Source organism: Tachyglossus aculeatus, chromosome Y4 (assembly GCF_015852505.1).
Source record: "Tachyglossus aculeatus isolate mTacAcu1 chromosome Y4, mTacAcu1.pri, whole genome shotgun sequence".
Taxonomy (NCBI): Eukaryota; Metazoa; Chordata; class Mammalia; order Monotremata; family Tachyglossidae; genus Tachyglossus; species Tachyglossus aculeatus.
Window position 1 is genome coordinate 5,030,574 of NC_052096.1, and position 14,940 is coordinate 5,045,513.

The 14,940-nt window shown below is 63.4% G+C and overlaps 1 protein-coding gene across 4 annotated transcripts; it reads left to right on the top strand.

Moving 5' to 3' along the window:
* Nucleotides 1–1,940: 1,940 nt before the first annotated feature.
* Nucleotides 1,941–12,307, top strand: GIGYF1 (GRB10 interacting GYF protein 1). Of its 4 annotated transcripts, XM_038768329.1 has the most exons (24): nt 1,941–2,011; nt 2,227–2,386; nt 2,476–2,605; nt 2,760–2,855; nt 3,057–3,168; nt 3,258–3,366; nt 3,469–3,509; nt 3,606–3,776; nt 3,859–4,106; nt 4,260–4,377; nt 4,454–4,582; nt 5,185–5,300; nt 5,419–5,590; nt 5,683–5,849; nt 6,052–6,347; nt 6,735–6,835; nt 7,132–7,214; nt 7,309–7,452; nt 7,545–7,763; nt 8,835–9,013; nt 9,107–9,264; nt 9,360–9,517; nt 11,864–11,987; nt 12,074–12,307. In XM_038768329.1, exons 2-24 carry the CDS (start codon nt 2,352–2,354, stop codon nt 12,124–12,126), a joined length of 3,159 nt encoding a protein of 1,052 aa, XP_038624257.1. In that variant the 5' UTR covers nt 1,941–2,011; nt 2,227–2,351; the 3' UTR covers nt 12,127–12,307. The 4 variants fall into 4 exon arrangements, with proteins under 4 accessions (XP_038624257.1, XP_038624255.1, XP_038624256.1 ...); XM_038768327.1 differs by having other exon boundaries at nt 3,469–3,776; XM_038768328.1 differs by having other exon boundaries at nt 3,469–3,776; nt 6,067–6,347.
* Nucleotides 12,308–14,940: the final 2,633 nt, after the last annotated feature.

The following is a 14,940-nucleotide window of genomic DNA, read 5'->3' on the forward strand; positions in this document are numbered from 1 at the left end:
TTAATACATGCCCAACACTGTGCTAAGCACCAGGGTTAGGTGTGGGACAAGCAGGTGATGGAGCAGCAGGAGAAGCAGCGTGGCCCGGTGGATAGAGCCAGGACCTGGGTTTTAATCCTGACTCTGCTGCTTGTCTGCTGGGTGACCTTGGGCAAGTCGCTTCACTTCTCTGGGCCTCAGTTCCCTCATTTGTAGAATGGGGATTCCGACTGGGAGCCCGTTGTTGGGTAGGGACCGTCTCTATGTGTTGCCAACTTGTACTTCCCAAGCGCTTAGTACAGTGCTTTGCACCCAGTAAGCGCTCAATAAATGTGATTGAATGAATGAATGAATGACTACGAGCCCCATGTGGGACAGGGACTATGTCCAAGAGAAGCAGCGTGGCTCAGTGGAAAGAGCCCGGGCTTTGGAGTCAGGGATCATAGGTTCGAATCCCGGCTCTGCCACGTCTACTGTGTGACTTTGGGCAAGTCACTTAACTTCTCTGAGCCTCATTTACCTCATCTGTAAAATGGGGATTAAGACTGTGAGCCCCACATGGGACAACCTCATTACCTTGTTTCCCCTCCCCAGCACTTAGAACAGTGCTTTGCACAGAATAAGTGCTTAACAAATGCCATTGTTATTATTCACTTGTGTCTACTCCAGCGCTTAGAATAGAGCCTGGCACGTAGTAAGCGCTTAACAAATATCATTGAAAATTAAAAAAAACAACAACCCACAGTCCCTGTCCCACGCAGAGCCCAAGCGGGGAGCAGGTGAGGAAACTGAGGGTCCAGGGAAGTGGGGTGACGTGCTCAGCTGGCACGTGTCGGAGCCAGGTCCTCTGACAACCAGGCTGGGGCTCTTCCCACCAATCAATCAATCAATCAATCGTATTTATTGAGCGCTTACTGTGTGCAGAGCACTGGACTAAGCGCTTGGGAAGTCCAAGTTGGCAACATGTAGAGACGGTCCCTACCCAACAGTGGGCTCACAGTCTGGAAGGGGGAGACAGAGAACAAAACCAAGCATATTAACAAAATAAAATAAGTAGAATAGATATGTACAGGTAAAATAAATAAATAGAGTAATAAATATGTGCAAACATATTTCCACCAGGCCCCGCAGCTCCGTGAAGCACAGACCGCGGCTCCGAAGCTCGTGGGCGGGAGCGATCCTGTGTGAGGGTGCGGCCCCCTGCTGTGGCTAGCGGACCCTTCGGGACCCAGGCCCACCCTGCCGTCGTCGCCGCCGCCGCCGCCGCCATCCCTGTCCCGGGCCCTGCCCCGGGCCCTGCTGCTCAGCCCGTGGCCCCAGCCCAGCCCGGCTCAGAATAAGGTAAGGGGCCGATGCTGGGTTGGGGGTGGTCCGTCAGTCCGTCCGTCCGCCCCCTCTGCAGTGCCGCCCCTCGGGCGCACGTCCTCCCCGCTGAGGAGCGAGGTGGCGATGCCCTGAGCCCCCTCCTCCAGAAAGCCTGCCAAAACTGGGGGCCCGGCGGGGTAGGGCTTTCCCAGCCGCTCCCCATCCCCTGCCCCTCTCACTCCGCTGATCTCACCGCCCCCACAAACACCCCCACACACAGGTTTCCATCTAGAGACACCCAAAAGGTCCCAGGTGAGACTCCCCTTCCCCCCAGCAGAGCCGTTGCGGCCCCCAGCTTCCCCCGTTCCTGGACCCCGGCCCGGCGCTCCGGCGATCCCGGCCCCTCCCCTCGCCGGAGCTTTCCCAGATGTGAGCGGGCCCCTCGGCCCGCCGCCGCCGTTGCAGCCAGGAAAGGCCTTCCACAGCCCGTGGCCCGGCCCCCCGGCTCAGCCGCCCCCAGCCATCCCCTCCCCTGGGGGCCGCCTGGCAGGTGAGCCCGGGTGGCGGGTGAAGAAGGGGGTTTGGGGAGGGAGGGAGGCAGCCGTCCTCACTCTGCCCTCCGCCACCCCGTTCCCCCCCTCCTGCAGGTCTTTCAGTCGGGTCCCCCGTCCCCCCGCCCCAACTCTGGTCGCCCTATGGTGTGAGCTACCCCACCCGGCTTTCCCAGGTGAGTCCTTTCCCTGGTCCTCACCTGGGCCCCCGGGGGAGGACGGGTCCCTGCTCTCGACCAGCTTTGTGCTGTGGCGGGCGGGGGGGGGGGGGGGGGGGGGGCGGGTGGACGAGAGGGCGGGCAGCCCAAGCTCCCCCCGGCTGCTGGGGGCAGGACCAGTGACGGACCCGCTCCCCTCCTCCACCCCCGGCCCTCTTCCCTTCCTGTCACAGGGTCCGGGGGCGGCCCTGGGACCCCACGGCCCCCTCCCCTTTCCCCTCAGGTGATTGGAGAGTGAGCGGCAGCCTCCCCCCCCCGTGCCCCTCCCCGCCTCCAGAAGACTCCCCCCCGCCCGGCCATGGCTGCCGAGACCCTCAACTTCGGGCCCGAGTGGTAAGTTGGGGCGGGGTAGGGGAGATGGGGGAGGATGGGGGTGTGAAGGCGGGCCGGTCTCCCCCACCTCCCCTCTCCCGTCTCCACAGGCTGCGGGCGCTGTCGAGTGGGGGGAGCGTGGCATCCCCCCCGCCGTCGCCCGCCATGCCCAAATACAAGCTGGCCGAGTACCGCTACGGGCGGGAGGAGATGCTGGCACTTTACGTCAAGGAGAACAAGGTACCGGGAGGTGGGGGCGGGACGAGCGGACGCCCCGGGTTTCCCTCCGTTGCGGCTCCAGGAGCGCCGGGAGGTAGGGGGTGGGGGGTGACGGGGGGGGGGGGGCCGGGGCGGGCGGGGCCTGACTCCTTCGGCTCCCCCCACCCCGGGGCAGGCCCCGGACGAGATGCAGGACAAGGAGCTCACTGCCGTGTTGCAGGAGGAACCACTGCAGCCCCTGGCACTGGAGCCACTGACGGAGGAGGAGCAGGTAGTGCCGGGGGCGGCTGGGTTTCGGGAAGGGAGGAGGGCTGAGGGTAGGACCCCCGGTTCCCGCAGGGGAGCGACGAGCTGGGCTCCCTCCCCGAGCGCAGAGTGGGGCGGCACGGGGGACGGGGTGCCCTGTTCCTAGGCCACGGGGAGGGGAGCAGGTCCGCCGGACCCTCACTCCCGCTCCCGGCTCCCTCCCCAGAGGAACTTCTCCCTGTCCGTGAACAGTGTGGCCGTGCTGAGACTCATGGGTAAGGGGGCAGGCCCCCCACCGGGCAGCGTCTCCCGCGGCCGGGGCAGCACCAGGAGCCGAGGTAGGCCAGGCGCCGAGGTACCCCGGGAGCCGCGGGGCCGGGCGTCCTCACCCGCCCGTCACCCGCCCCCTTCGCTCGTCCATCCCCAGGCCGGGGCCGAGGCGAGGGCGGCTTTTACCAAAGAAGCATCGAGGAGGGCGACGGGGCTTTCGGCCGCAGCCCCCGCGAGATCCAGCGCAGCCAGAGCTGGGATGACAGGTGAGGAGGCCGGTGGGGAGGGCGGGCACGGCAGTACGGCGGGGTGGAGGGAGGCCGTGCGGCGCTGAACCCCGACTTTGCCCCCCGACCCCCCCGCTGCAGAGGCGAGAGACGGTTCGAGAAGACGGCGAGGAGGGATGGAGGTAAGGGAGAGCTTGGGGGCGGGCGGACCCGGGGCGGGCCGGGGCGGCGGGGTCCGTCAGCCCCCGGCCGGACGCCTTCCCTCTCCCCGCCCTCAGCGCGTTCCGGGTTCGAGGACGGGGGACCGGGCCCCCGGAAGGAGCACGCCCGCTCGGACAGCGAGAACTGGCGCTCCCTGCGGGAGGAGCAGGAGGAGGAGGACGAGGGCAGCTGGCGGCTTGGTGGGGGCGCCCGGAGGGAGAGCGACCGCTGGCACTCTTCCAGCCCCGGTGAGGAAGGGGCCCGGCCGGGAGACCGGAGAGGGGCGGAGGGGGGGGGCGGCCCTGACCCTGCCCGTCTCCCGACCCCCAGACGGCGGCCCCCGCTCAGCAGGCTGGCGGGAGCACGGGGAGCGGCGGCGCAAATTTGAGTTCGAGCTGCGGGGAGAGCGGGCCGCGGGCGGCGAGGAGGAGGGCCGGGGCGGGGGCCCCCACCCTCGCAGGCCCCGCGGCCCCGACGGCCCGGACGACGACAAGGACGGGCTCCCCGAGTGGTGCCTGGAGGACGAGGACGAGGAGATGGGCACCTTCGACTCCTCCGGGGCCTTCTTGCCCCTCAAGGTACCCGTGATGGGGCGGGACTGGCCCGGGGCGGCACGTCCTCCGTCTGTTTCCGCATCCTTCCCCTTCCCTGCTGGGGGCTCCCATCCTAAACTGACCGGTTCCCACCTTCCTGCTCTCGCTCCCCCCACCTCAAAACACCCCCCGGAGCAGAAGGGCCCCAAGGAGCCCATTCCCGAGGAGCAAGAGCTGGACTTCCAGGGGCTGGAGGAGGCGGAGGAGGAGCAGCAGCGGCCAGCCCGGGGGCCGGAGGGGGACGGGACCCAGCCAGGTGAGCCGGATGGCGGGGGGGCCGGGGGCCCGACACCCTCTGGGAGGAGCCCCTTAACCTCCTTCCCGCACCTCAGGTGGGAAGGAGCCCGCACAGCGTGAGGAGAAGGCCCGGCCCCCGTCGCCCCCGGCCGCCCCCGCCCCGCTCTGGGGGTCCGACAGGGAGGGGGCCGGAGCCGGCGACAAGGAGGCTCCGGCAGCTGAAGGTAACGGCCGCGGGGGCTGGGAATCCGGGGGCGGCAGACCCTCACACGCTGCCACGCTGCCTTCCTCCCCTTCTCCCCCACCCACTACCCCTCTGGTGGCTAGAGCCCTGGTCTGGGTGTTCGGAGGTCACGGACTCTAATCCCATCTCTGCCACTCGTCTGCTGTGTGACCCTGGTTAAGTCTCTTTACTGCTCTGGGCCTCCTTTCCCTCATCTGGAAAATGGGGATTGAGACCGTGAGCCCCACGTGGGTCAGGGGCTGTGGGCCAGCTGACGAGCTTGGCTCTACCCCAGACGGGGCTTAGTACACAGAACTAAGCGCTTAGAAGCAGCGTGGCTCAGTGGACAGAGCCTGGGCTTTGGAGTCAGAGATCCCGGCTCCGCCAATTGTCAGCCGTGTGACTTTGGGCAAGTCACTTCCCTGGGCCTCAGTTCCCTCATCTGTCAAATGGGGGTGAAGACTGTGAGCCCCCCCGTGGGACAACCTGATCACCTTGTAACCTCCCTGGCGCTTAGAACAGTGCTTTGCACACAGTAAGCGCTTAATAAATGCTATCGTCATTATTATTATTACCCAATACCGTCGTTATTATTCCCTCCAGGCGATACAGCGGTGGGCGCCCAGCTGGGCCCTGGGGACGGCTCGCCCCCCGCCTCCTCTCCCTCGGCCACTCTTGGGGACACGGAGGACGACGAGGGCATGAAGCACCTGCAACAGGTGAGACCCCCCGGGGCCCTCCTCCCCTCCCGCCCCCCGGCCGCCGTCTTAGACTCCCGGGACCTCGGCCCCCCGCGGCCCCGATCCCCACGGCCGTCGTCGCCTGTTTCCCGGGCAGGAGGCGGAGAAGCTGGTGGCCTCCCTGCAGGACAGCTCCCTGGAGGAGGAGCGTTTCACGGCCGCCATGCAGGGCCAGGGGTCCCGGCTCCCGGCGGCGGCGGCGGCGCTCCCCCTCAGCCACGGAGCCGCCCGAAAGTGGTTCTACAAGGACCCTCAGGGGGAGATCCAAGGTACCGGGCTCGCGGGGCGGCGGCCGCGGGGCCAGAAGGGGCGGCCGGTCGCCGCCACTGAGCCCCGCCCCGTGCCCCCCATCCCGGCCCAGGCCCCTTTGCGACGCAGGAGATGGCGGAGTGGTTCCAGGCCGGCTACTTCTCCATGGCCCTGCTGGTCAAGCGGGGCTGCGACGAGGGCTTCCAGCCGCTGGGCGAGGTCATCAAGATGTGGGGGCGCGTGCCCTTCGCCCCGGGCCCCTCCCCGCCGCCGCTCCTGGTGAGCCCGGGCCGCGGGTGTGGGTGGAGGGCCGGGGGAGGCCTCTTCATCGGCTGACGTCCCTCCGGCCGCAGGCCCGCGAGTCTCATGCCCTCCTCCCTGCCCTCTGCCTCCCAACCCCTGCCCTCCTTCCCGCCCTCCCCGTCGTCCTCCCCGCCTTTCCCCTGGTCCCCCCTCCCCGCCCCCTGCCCGGGCGCTGCAGGGGAACCTGGACCAGGAGCGTCTGAAGAAGCAGCAGGAGCTGGCCGCCGCCGCCCTGTACCAGCAGCTGCAGCACCAGCAGTTCCTCCAGCTCCTCCGCTGGGGGGACCAGAGCGGGGGTCCCGAGGGGACGGGGCGCCGGGACACGGAGCCGGCCGGGTCCCCCCCGCCTCCCCGCCGCAGCCGCCAGTTCCCCCAGTGCGCCCTCCAACAAAAGGTGGCATCGGGCGACCTGACCCCGCCGCAGCAGCAGCAGCTCACGGTGTTTCTGCAGCAGCTTCAGGCTCTCAAACCCAGGTGTGGCGGGGGAGGGGGATCGAGAGACCCTCCCCGTCCCCGCGCCTGTAGTCCCCGGCGGCCGGGACCCCTCCCCACAGCCCGAGCGCTGCGCTCAGCAGCGGGGTAGACGCCGCACCCTCCGACGGGATGCGGCCGCGGGGCCCCCAACCCGAAGGGGTCGGTCGGCGGGCGCCCCGTCTCCATTTTACAGCTGAGGAAACCAAAGCCCAGAGAGGTTAGGTCGCCCGCCCGAGGTCACAGAGCCGGCCGACAGGGACCTGAAGCCCCGGGCCTCTCTGATTCTCCATCCTCCACTCCAGCCTCGGTTGCTCCCGTCTTCCCCATCCCCCCCGACGCCGCACCTGACTCCTCCTCCTCCTCTTCCTCCCCCCCACCCACCCCCAGAGGTGGGGACCAGAACCTGCTCCCGACGATGACCCGCTCCATTTCGGTGCCGGACTCGGGCCCCCTCTGGGACATTCATACCTCAGCCTCATCGCAGTCAGGTACGGGACCCCCCGGCTCTCCCCCTCAACCGCTCCGCCCCATCCCGGCTCGGGCCGGGCAAGTGGGGGGGTCTCTCCCGGGCTGGGGTCTCAGAGCAGGTAGGGGAAAGCCCCGCGGGCCGTCCTTCAGTCGGGCACGGTCCCTTAGAGGTGGCCTAATGGGGAGACCCTGGCGACACTTTCCCGCTGCCGGGCCTTGTTCCCGCTCCCCAGGCCTGGGGTTGGGTGGGTGGGCGTCCCTGCCCCCCTCTGATGGTGCGTCCGCCCCGTCGCCCTCTGCCCCCCAACTGTTTCAGGCGGTGAGGCCAGTCTGTGGGACATACCAATTAACTCTTCGACTCAGGGTCCAATTCTAGAACAACTCCAACTGCAGCATAAAGTGAGTGCCGGGGGCTGTGGGGGGTGGTTGGGGGGAGTCCGGTCCCGGGCCGAGGGGCCCCGAGATCCGAACCCCCACCGCCCCCCCCCCCCAGCTCCAGGAGCGGAGGGACGCAGAACTCAGGGCGAAGCGGGAAGAGGAGGAGCGGAAACGGCGTGAGGAGAAGAGACGGCAGCAGCAGCAGCAGGAGGAGCAGAAGCGGCGGCAGGAGGAGGAGGAGCTGTATCGGCGAAAGCAGGTAGGGGGGCCGCGCCCCCGACTCGAGATGGGGGGTCTCCCAGGGTCGGTCGGTCCACGGGCCCGCCCACCCGGCTGTGTCCCTCCGTCCAGGTGCGGCAGCAGGAGCTGCTCCTGAAGCTGATTCAGCAGCAGCAGCAGCAGGCGGGGTCCCCGGCTCCTGGCTCTCCGCCGCTGCCCTGGGCCGGCCTGTCCAAGCCCGTGCTGTCCATGAAGGCCCTGCTGGAGCTGCAGCTGGACGCCGAGAGGCAACTGCACAAGCAGCAGGGGCACCGGGAAACGCCCCGGGCCCAGGGCCCTGCCCAGCGACCGGTAAGCGGCCGGGCCAAACCCCCCGGGCGGTGGTGACCGACCCTCCTGGATCCCTGGGATGACGATAGCGATTGATGATGGTACTCGTTTGGCGCTTACTGCGTACCAAACCCTGTTCTGAGCGCCGGGGTAGATACGAAGTCATCAGGTTGGACCCATTGGGCTCACACTTTTAGGTCCATCTTATGTCCTGAGTCCCAATCTAGATGGGCAAGGCGGATGGTAAAAGAAATGACAGGTGGAGGAGGCGGCAGAGCCCGAGGAGATGGACGTAGAGAGGCAGGGGTTGGGTGGGCTTCGGAGCGCTTACAGGGGACGGACCCAAGCGCTCAGGCGACCCAGAAGGGAGGGCGAGTGGAGTTGGCGGGTTGGGAAAGGCCGCTGGAAGGAGATTTGGTTTTAGAAAGGCTTGTACTTCCCAAGCGCTTAGTCCAGTGCTCTGCACACGGTAAGCGCTCAATAAATACGATTGAATGAATGAACTCTAAAGGCGGGGCGAGCGGGGGCCTGTCGGATATGAGGGGGGAGGGAGTTCCAGGCCAGAGGTCGTCATCAATCGTCAATCGTATTTATTGAGCGCTTACTGCGTTCAGAGCACTGTACTGAGGTCAGCGGTGCGGTGGACAAGACGGAGGCGCAGAGGGTGAGATTGGCTTTAGAGGAGCGGAGTGTGCGACCCACTGTTGGGTAGGGACTGTCTCTATGTGATGCCAATTTGTACTTCCCAAGCGCTTAGTACAGTGCTCTGCACATAGTAAGCGCTCAATAAATACGATTGATTGATTGATTGACCGGGGTTGTGATGGAACGACGAGGGGGAGAGCTGACGGGAGGGTCCCGAAGCCGGGAAATTGTGAAGAGGGGGGACGGTCACCCGCCCAGGGGTCTCGAGGGGATGTGTGCAGAATCGTGGGTCCTTTTGTTTAGAGAAAGGAGCCGGGAAGCGGAGAGGCAGGGAGGTCAGGGGAGGGGGGCCGGTAAGGTGGACGAGGGCCGGGCCCAGCGTGGTGGGCGGGGGGCGTTGCCCCCGCCGGACCTCCCGCCAGCCCCCCACCCTGCTCTGTCTTGCAGCTCACGGGCCTGTCGCAGTGGGCGGCCGAGGCGGGGCCGCTGTGGGGCGGGCCGGACAAGGCCGGCGGAGGCCTGGGCCTCTGGGAGGACGCGCTCAAGGGCGGCGGCGGCGGCGGCGGCGGGGGCGGCCTGGCCCGCAGCCTCAGCCTCAAGAGCAGCCGCAGCAGCCCCTCCCTCAGGTGGGCCCGGGGCGGGGGGGCGAGCGGGGCCGCGGGGCCGTCGTGGGGGAGGGCTCGGCCCGAGCCCCCTCCCACCCCGCCGCCTCCCCGCAGCGAGCTGTACGGGCCCTGCGGCCGGCCGGCCCGCAAGAAGACGGACGAGGAGGAGAAGCTGCTGAAGCTGCTGCAGGGGATCCCCAGGCCCCAGGACAGCTTCACCCAGTGGTGCGAGCAAATGCTGCACGCCCTCAGCGCCACCGGCAGCTTGGACGGTGCGGACCCCCGGCCCGGGGAGGGAGGGATGGAGGGAGGGACGGAGGGAGGGAGGCCGGGGCCGCCGGGCCTCAACCCGCCCTCCGGCCCGCAGTGCCCATGGTGGTGGCCGTCCTGAAGGAGGTGGAGTCCCCCTACGACGTCCACGACTACATCCGCTCCTGCCTGGGGGACACGCTGGAAGCCAAAGAGTTCGCCAAACAGTTCCTGGAGCGCCGGGCCAAGCAGAAGGCCAGTCAGCAGCGGCAGCAGGTGGGCCGACCCCACCGGGCCCCGGGCGGGAGGGGAGGAGGGGACCGTTCCGTCGTTCATTCCATCCTATTTACTGAGCGCCTACCGTGTGCAGAGCACTGGACTAAGCGCCCGGGAAGGACAAGCTGAGACGGTCCCTACCCAACCATGGCAGACTGAAGCTGACCCCTGCAGGTACCCATACACGGACCCCTCCTCCCGACACACGCAAACTCACTCACACAGACAGAAACTGACCCATACAATCATACACAAACCCATGCAGACAACCATATACAAACAGGCGTACACACACACAGAAACTGACCCACATAGAAACCCACACACATACACAGGCTGACCCATATAGACACCCCCACATAGAGATAGAAAGAGGTACAGACACACACAGCCTCATTCGAGACACCAAAAGAGCCAGCCGCGTGGACAACCCAGACACCCCCTTGTCCAACACACAAATGCACACACCGTTCATTCATTCATTCACTCATTCAGTCGTATTTATTGAGCGCTTACTGTGTGCAGAGCACTGGGCTTGGGAAGTCCACGTCGGCAACATATAGAGACGGTCCCTACCCCACAATGGGCTCACAGGCTAGAAGGGGGAGACAGACAACAAAACAAAACATATTAACAAAAAAAATAAATAGAATAAATATGTACAAGTAAAATAGAGTAATAAATACATACAAACATTTATACATATATACAGGTGCTGTGGGGAAGAGAAGGAGGTAAGGCCGGGGAGAGGAAGGAGGGGGCTCAGTCTGGGAAGGCCTCCATTCATTCATTCATTCAATCGTATTGAGCGCTTATTTATTTATTTTACTTGTACCTATCGATTCTATTTATTTTATTTTATTAATATGTTTTGCTTTGTTCTCTGTTCCCCCTTCTAGACTGTGAGCCCACTGTTGGGTAGGACCATCTCTATATGTTGCCAACTTGTACTTCCCAAGCGCTTAGTACAATGCTCTGCACACAGTAAGCGCTCAATAAATATGATTGATTGCAGAGCACTGTACTCATTCATTCATTCAATTCGTATTTATTGAGCGCTTACTGTGTGCAGAGCACTGGACTAAGCACTTGGGAAGTTCAGGTTGGCAACATCTAGAGACGGTCCCTACCCCACAGCGGGCTCACAGTCTAGAAGGGGGAGACAGACAACAAAACAAGACATATTAACAAAATAAATAGAATAAATATGTACAAATAAAATAAATAAAAAGAATAATAAATACATACAAACATTTATACACATATGCAGGTGCTGTGGGGTGGGGAAGGAGGTAAGGCAGGGAGAGGAAGGAGGGGGCTAAGTCTGGGAAGGCCTCCATTTATTCATTCAATTGTATTTATTGAGCGCTTACTGTGTGCGGAGCGCTGTACTCGGCCTTCCCAGACTGAGCCCCTTCCTTCCTCTCCCCCTCGTTCCCCTCTCCATCCCCCCTTCTTACCTCCTTCCCTTCCCCACAGCGCCTGTATATATGTATATGTTTGTACATATTTATTACTCTATTTTACTAGTACGTATCTATTCTATTTTATTTTGTTAGTATGTTTGGTTTTGTTCTCTGTCTTCCCCTTTTAGACTGTGAGCCCACTGTTGGGTAGGGACTGTCTCTATGTGTTGCCAATTTGTACTTCCCAAGCGCTTAGTACAGTGCTCTGCACATAGTAAGCGCTCAATAAATACGATTGATGATGATTCATTCATTCATTCAATCATATTTATTGAGCACTTACTGTGTGCAGCGCACTGGACTAAGCACTTGGGAAGTCCAAGTTGGCAACATCTAGAGACGGTCCCTACCCCGCAGGGGGCTCACAGTCTAGAAGGGGGAGACAGGCAACAAAACAAAACATATTAACAAAATAAAATGAATAATGTGTACAAATAGAGTAATAAATACATGCAAACATGTATACATATATCTAGGTGCTGTGGGGAGGGGAAGGAGGTAAGGCCAGGGAGAGGAAGGAGGGGGCTCAGTCTGGGAAGGCCTCCATTCATTCATTCAATCATTTATCGAGCGCTTACTGTGTGCAGAGCACTGTACTCATTTATTCATTCATTCAATCATATTTATTGAACGCTTGCTGTGTGCAGCGCACTGGACTAAGCGCTTGGGAAGTCCAAGTTGGCAACATCTAGAGACGGTCCCTACCCCACGGGGGGCTCACAGTCTAGAAGGGGGAGACAGGCAACAAAACATATTAAAATAAAATAGAATAAATATGTACAAATAAAATAGAATAATAAATACACCAGACCCCCAAGCAGACCCACATGAACTAGGCGACCACCCCCCCTAACCCCCGTGTCCGTCCGTCCGTCCCCAGGAGGCCTGGCTGAGCTCCGGGGGGGCCTGTCTGCAGAACAACCACGGCTCCAAGCTGGAGCCCGGAGGGGCCGCCAAGGCCAAGAGGAGAGCGCTGGTCCTCCACGCGGACCCCAGCATCCTGGGTAAGAGGGTCGTCCGGGGGTCCGGGACGGGTGGGGGGTCCCCCACCCACCCCCCCACTTAACTGTCTCCTCCCCTGGGCCCGCAGGCTACTCACTGCACGGCTCCCCGGGCGAGATTGAGACCATGGACGACTACTGAGCGGCCTCCCCGCCCCCCAGGATGGGGACACGGGGGACCCGCTCGGACCCCTGCCTCACCACCCCCAGTTGGAGAGGCGGGGACGGGGGGCAGCAGCCCCAAAAAGAGGAGGAGGAGGAGGAGGAGGAGGAGGCCGGGCCTCAGCACTTGTTACAAACCACAATGCACCTTAACCCATCACGAGGCACTTTACAATGTGGGGGGCGGGCTGGGGAGGGGGTGGCAAGTTGGGTGTTGGGGGGGGGTGGGTTGGTTTTTTTGTTGTTGTTTTTTTGTGTTTTTTTTTTTTTACAAAAAGGAAAATACCGAAGGGGGAAAAAAAAACCTAGAAAATGTAAAAAGACAAAAAGAACAAGGCAGGGCCAGGCTCCGGGCCCTGGGCCGGAGACCCTGCGGGGGTGGGGGGCAGAATGGGGATGGGGCGGGGGGGATTTTTTTTTTTTTTTTTTTTGTTAGAAAAAGAAAAGACAAAAAAAACTTTTGGCTCCGACAAACAAATAAAACACTGTTATGGAGGGGGGCAGGGCCCCCCCCCAAGCTTCCCTCCCCTCTGGCCTTCCCCCGCCCAGGATGCGCTTGGCTCCTCCGGCCCCCGCAAACCGGACTGGTGGCGGGGGAGCGGTTTGCGCAGGGGCTGGGGAGGGTCCGGAGCCCCGAGCCTCCCCCTCGCCCCCCCGGCGGGGGTGGGGGCCGGGGGGCACCGGCCCTGCTCCGCTGGGGGCGAGCAAAAGTTGCACAAGGATGGGGCGGCGGGGGTCTGCTCGGAGGCAGGGCCTCGAGCCCCCCGTTCTGGTTGCCGCCAGGGGTGGGGGCCGGGGGCTTCCCTCCCCCACCTTGAATGTAGCCCCCCTGGACGGACTGATGGATGGACACACAGAGTTGTGGTCTCCCAGGTGGAAGGATGCTCGGACTTCCCGCCCCCCCCCCCCCCCCCCCCCCCCCCCCCCCAGCCCCGGCTCCCGTAAGCCTACTGTGATTTTGGGGGGCTGGGGACCACCCCCGCCGCCTCTCCAGAATGGAACGCCCCCCACCCCCCAAACCGTCTCATCTCCTCTCCTGGGTCCCTCCCCACCCACCCCCCAAACGCAGTATTAAGGGAGGGTTCCCCCCCCACCCCGCCCCTTCCCCTCCTCCAAACCCATGAATGTATTTGCGCCTCCCATGCTGCTCCCCCCCCAACCCCACCCCCCAGCAGCGACTTTTTCTTTTGTTTTTTATTTCTTTTTTTCTTTTTGCACCAAAGTGGGAAGAGGAGGGGCCGCCCTGGGGGGGGGGGGGGGTCATCGGAGCCCCCCACCCCAGCCTTCCCCCACCACCCCCAGAGATAAGCAGTGTTAGTGTCTGTGTAATGACAATATTCTCTCTAAAAGCAATAATGAGGGGCGCTCCGGCAAGGTGGGGGGAAGGGGGTGTTTAGCTGCTGCTGCCCCAACTCCCCCCCCCCCCTTGCCCCCCGGTATTTGAGGGGGGTGGGCGGCGGCAGCCCCTCCCGTGACTGAATGTAACACCTCCCCTGGTCCTTCCTCCCACCGCCCCTCCTCACCCCGGAAGAGACTGATCCTGGGGTCCCCAAACTGGAGCAGCCTTACCCCATTGAGGACCCCCCGAGGGGAGGGGGCACCCCCCAGCTGGGACCCCCGGGGGAGGGAGTGCCGTTTCATCCCCAACCCCAACCCACCTCCCTTCTGAGAGTGTCAATGTTTACAAACACCCCCCCACCCCGTCTTCCTGGGTCCCGGCTGCTCGCCCCCCACCCCCTTTACGTCCATCCCAGTTTGGTCTCCCCTCGCCCGTGTAAATACCCCACCCACCCCAGAAAAGAAATAAACTTAGCGTGTGTCCCTCCAGTTCCTGTCAAGTCTTTATTAGGAGGGCAGCGGGGAGGTGGGGGCATGGGGGGCCTCTCCCTCGACGCCCCCTCCCCACAGAGGCACCGAGCTGATGTGGGGGGGGACGGCAGCCCCGGGCCCCAGACTCAAGTCCGGTGCTCTGCGCGCGGTAAGCACTCAAATTCATTCATTCGATCGTATTTATTGAGCGCTTACTGTGCGCAGAGAAATCCCACGGAGAGGTTGACCCGAGACGGCCCCAGGGCCGGAAAGGGCTTGCCAGGGGTCCCCCCCCACTTTTGATGTGAGGCGTAGGGGGGTATCTCCCCCATCCCACCCGCAGCAGGGATCCTAAAGCGGCCAACCACCTGCCGTGGGCCCCCGGCCCGGGCCGGTTGGCACAAAAAAACGAAAGAGCCCCGTTGGCGGGGGGACTCGGCTTCCAACCTTCCTCCTGCCGCTCGCCGCCCAGTCCCTTCGCTCCCCCGGGCCTCGGTTTCCTCAGCTGCGAAACGGGGCTAAGATCCCCGTCCTCCCCACCCCCCCCCTTAAGCCGGTGAGTCCCGTGTGGGTCTGCATGGATCATCCTCTCTCTTCCCCTGAGTTTAGCACATAGTAAGCACTTCACCAATATCACAATTAGTAGCTCACGGGCGGTTGTCCGGGGCCGGGGGGCGGGGGCGTGCAACGGGGCCGGGGGGTGGGGTTTGGCGCAAAAGCAGTGGCAGAGGCCACGTACAGAGTTGGAATCGGTTCCTTTATGGAAAAACAAAATATAATAATAAAAATTAACATAAAACTGGTTTTAAAAAAAAAAAAAACGACCCACCCCCCCCCGGAGCCCTCTCCCCACCCTCCGCGCCCTCCCTGGGCACCTGGAGTGGAGGGGGGCGGCGAGGGGCTCCCCCATCTCTTCTCCGCGCCCCCGGGCCCCCAGGTTTAAGGAACCGGGGGCCGGGCCCGGGCCCCTCCTCCGGCCCTGTAG

Bases quoted from the DNA above. Each gene is read 5' to 3' on its own strand.
- GIGYF1 (XM_038768327.1), top strand. From the start codon at position 2,352: ATGGCTGCCGAGACCCTCAACTTCGGGCCCGAGTG. The intron at 2,606-2,759 runs GTACCGGGAGGT...ACCCCGGGGCAG, and splicing joins TTTACGTCAAGGAGAACAAG to GCCCCGGACGAGATGCAGGA. The intron at 5,850-6,051 runs GTGAGCCCGGGC...CGGGCGCTGCAG, and splicing joins CCTCCCCGCCGCCGCTCCTG to GGGAACCTGGACCAGGAGCG.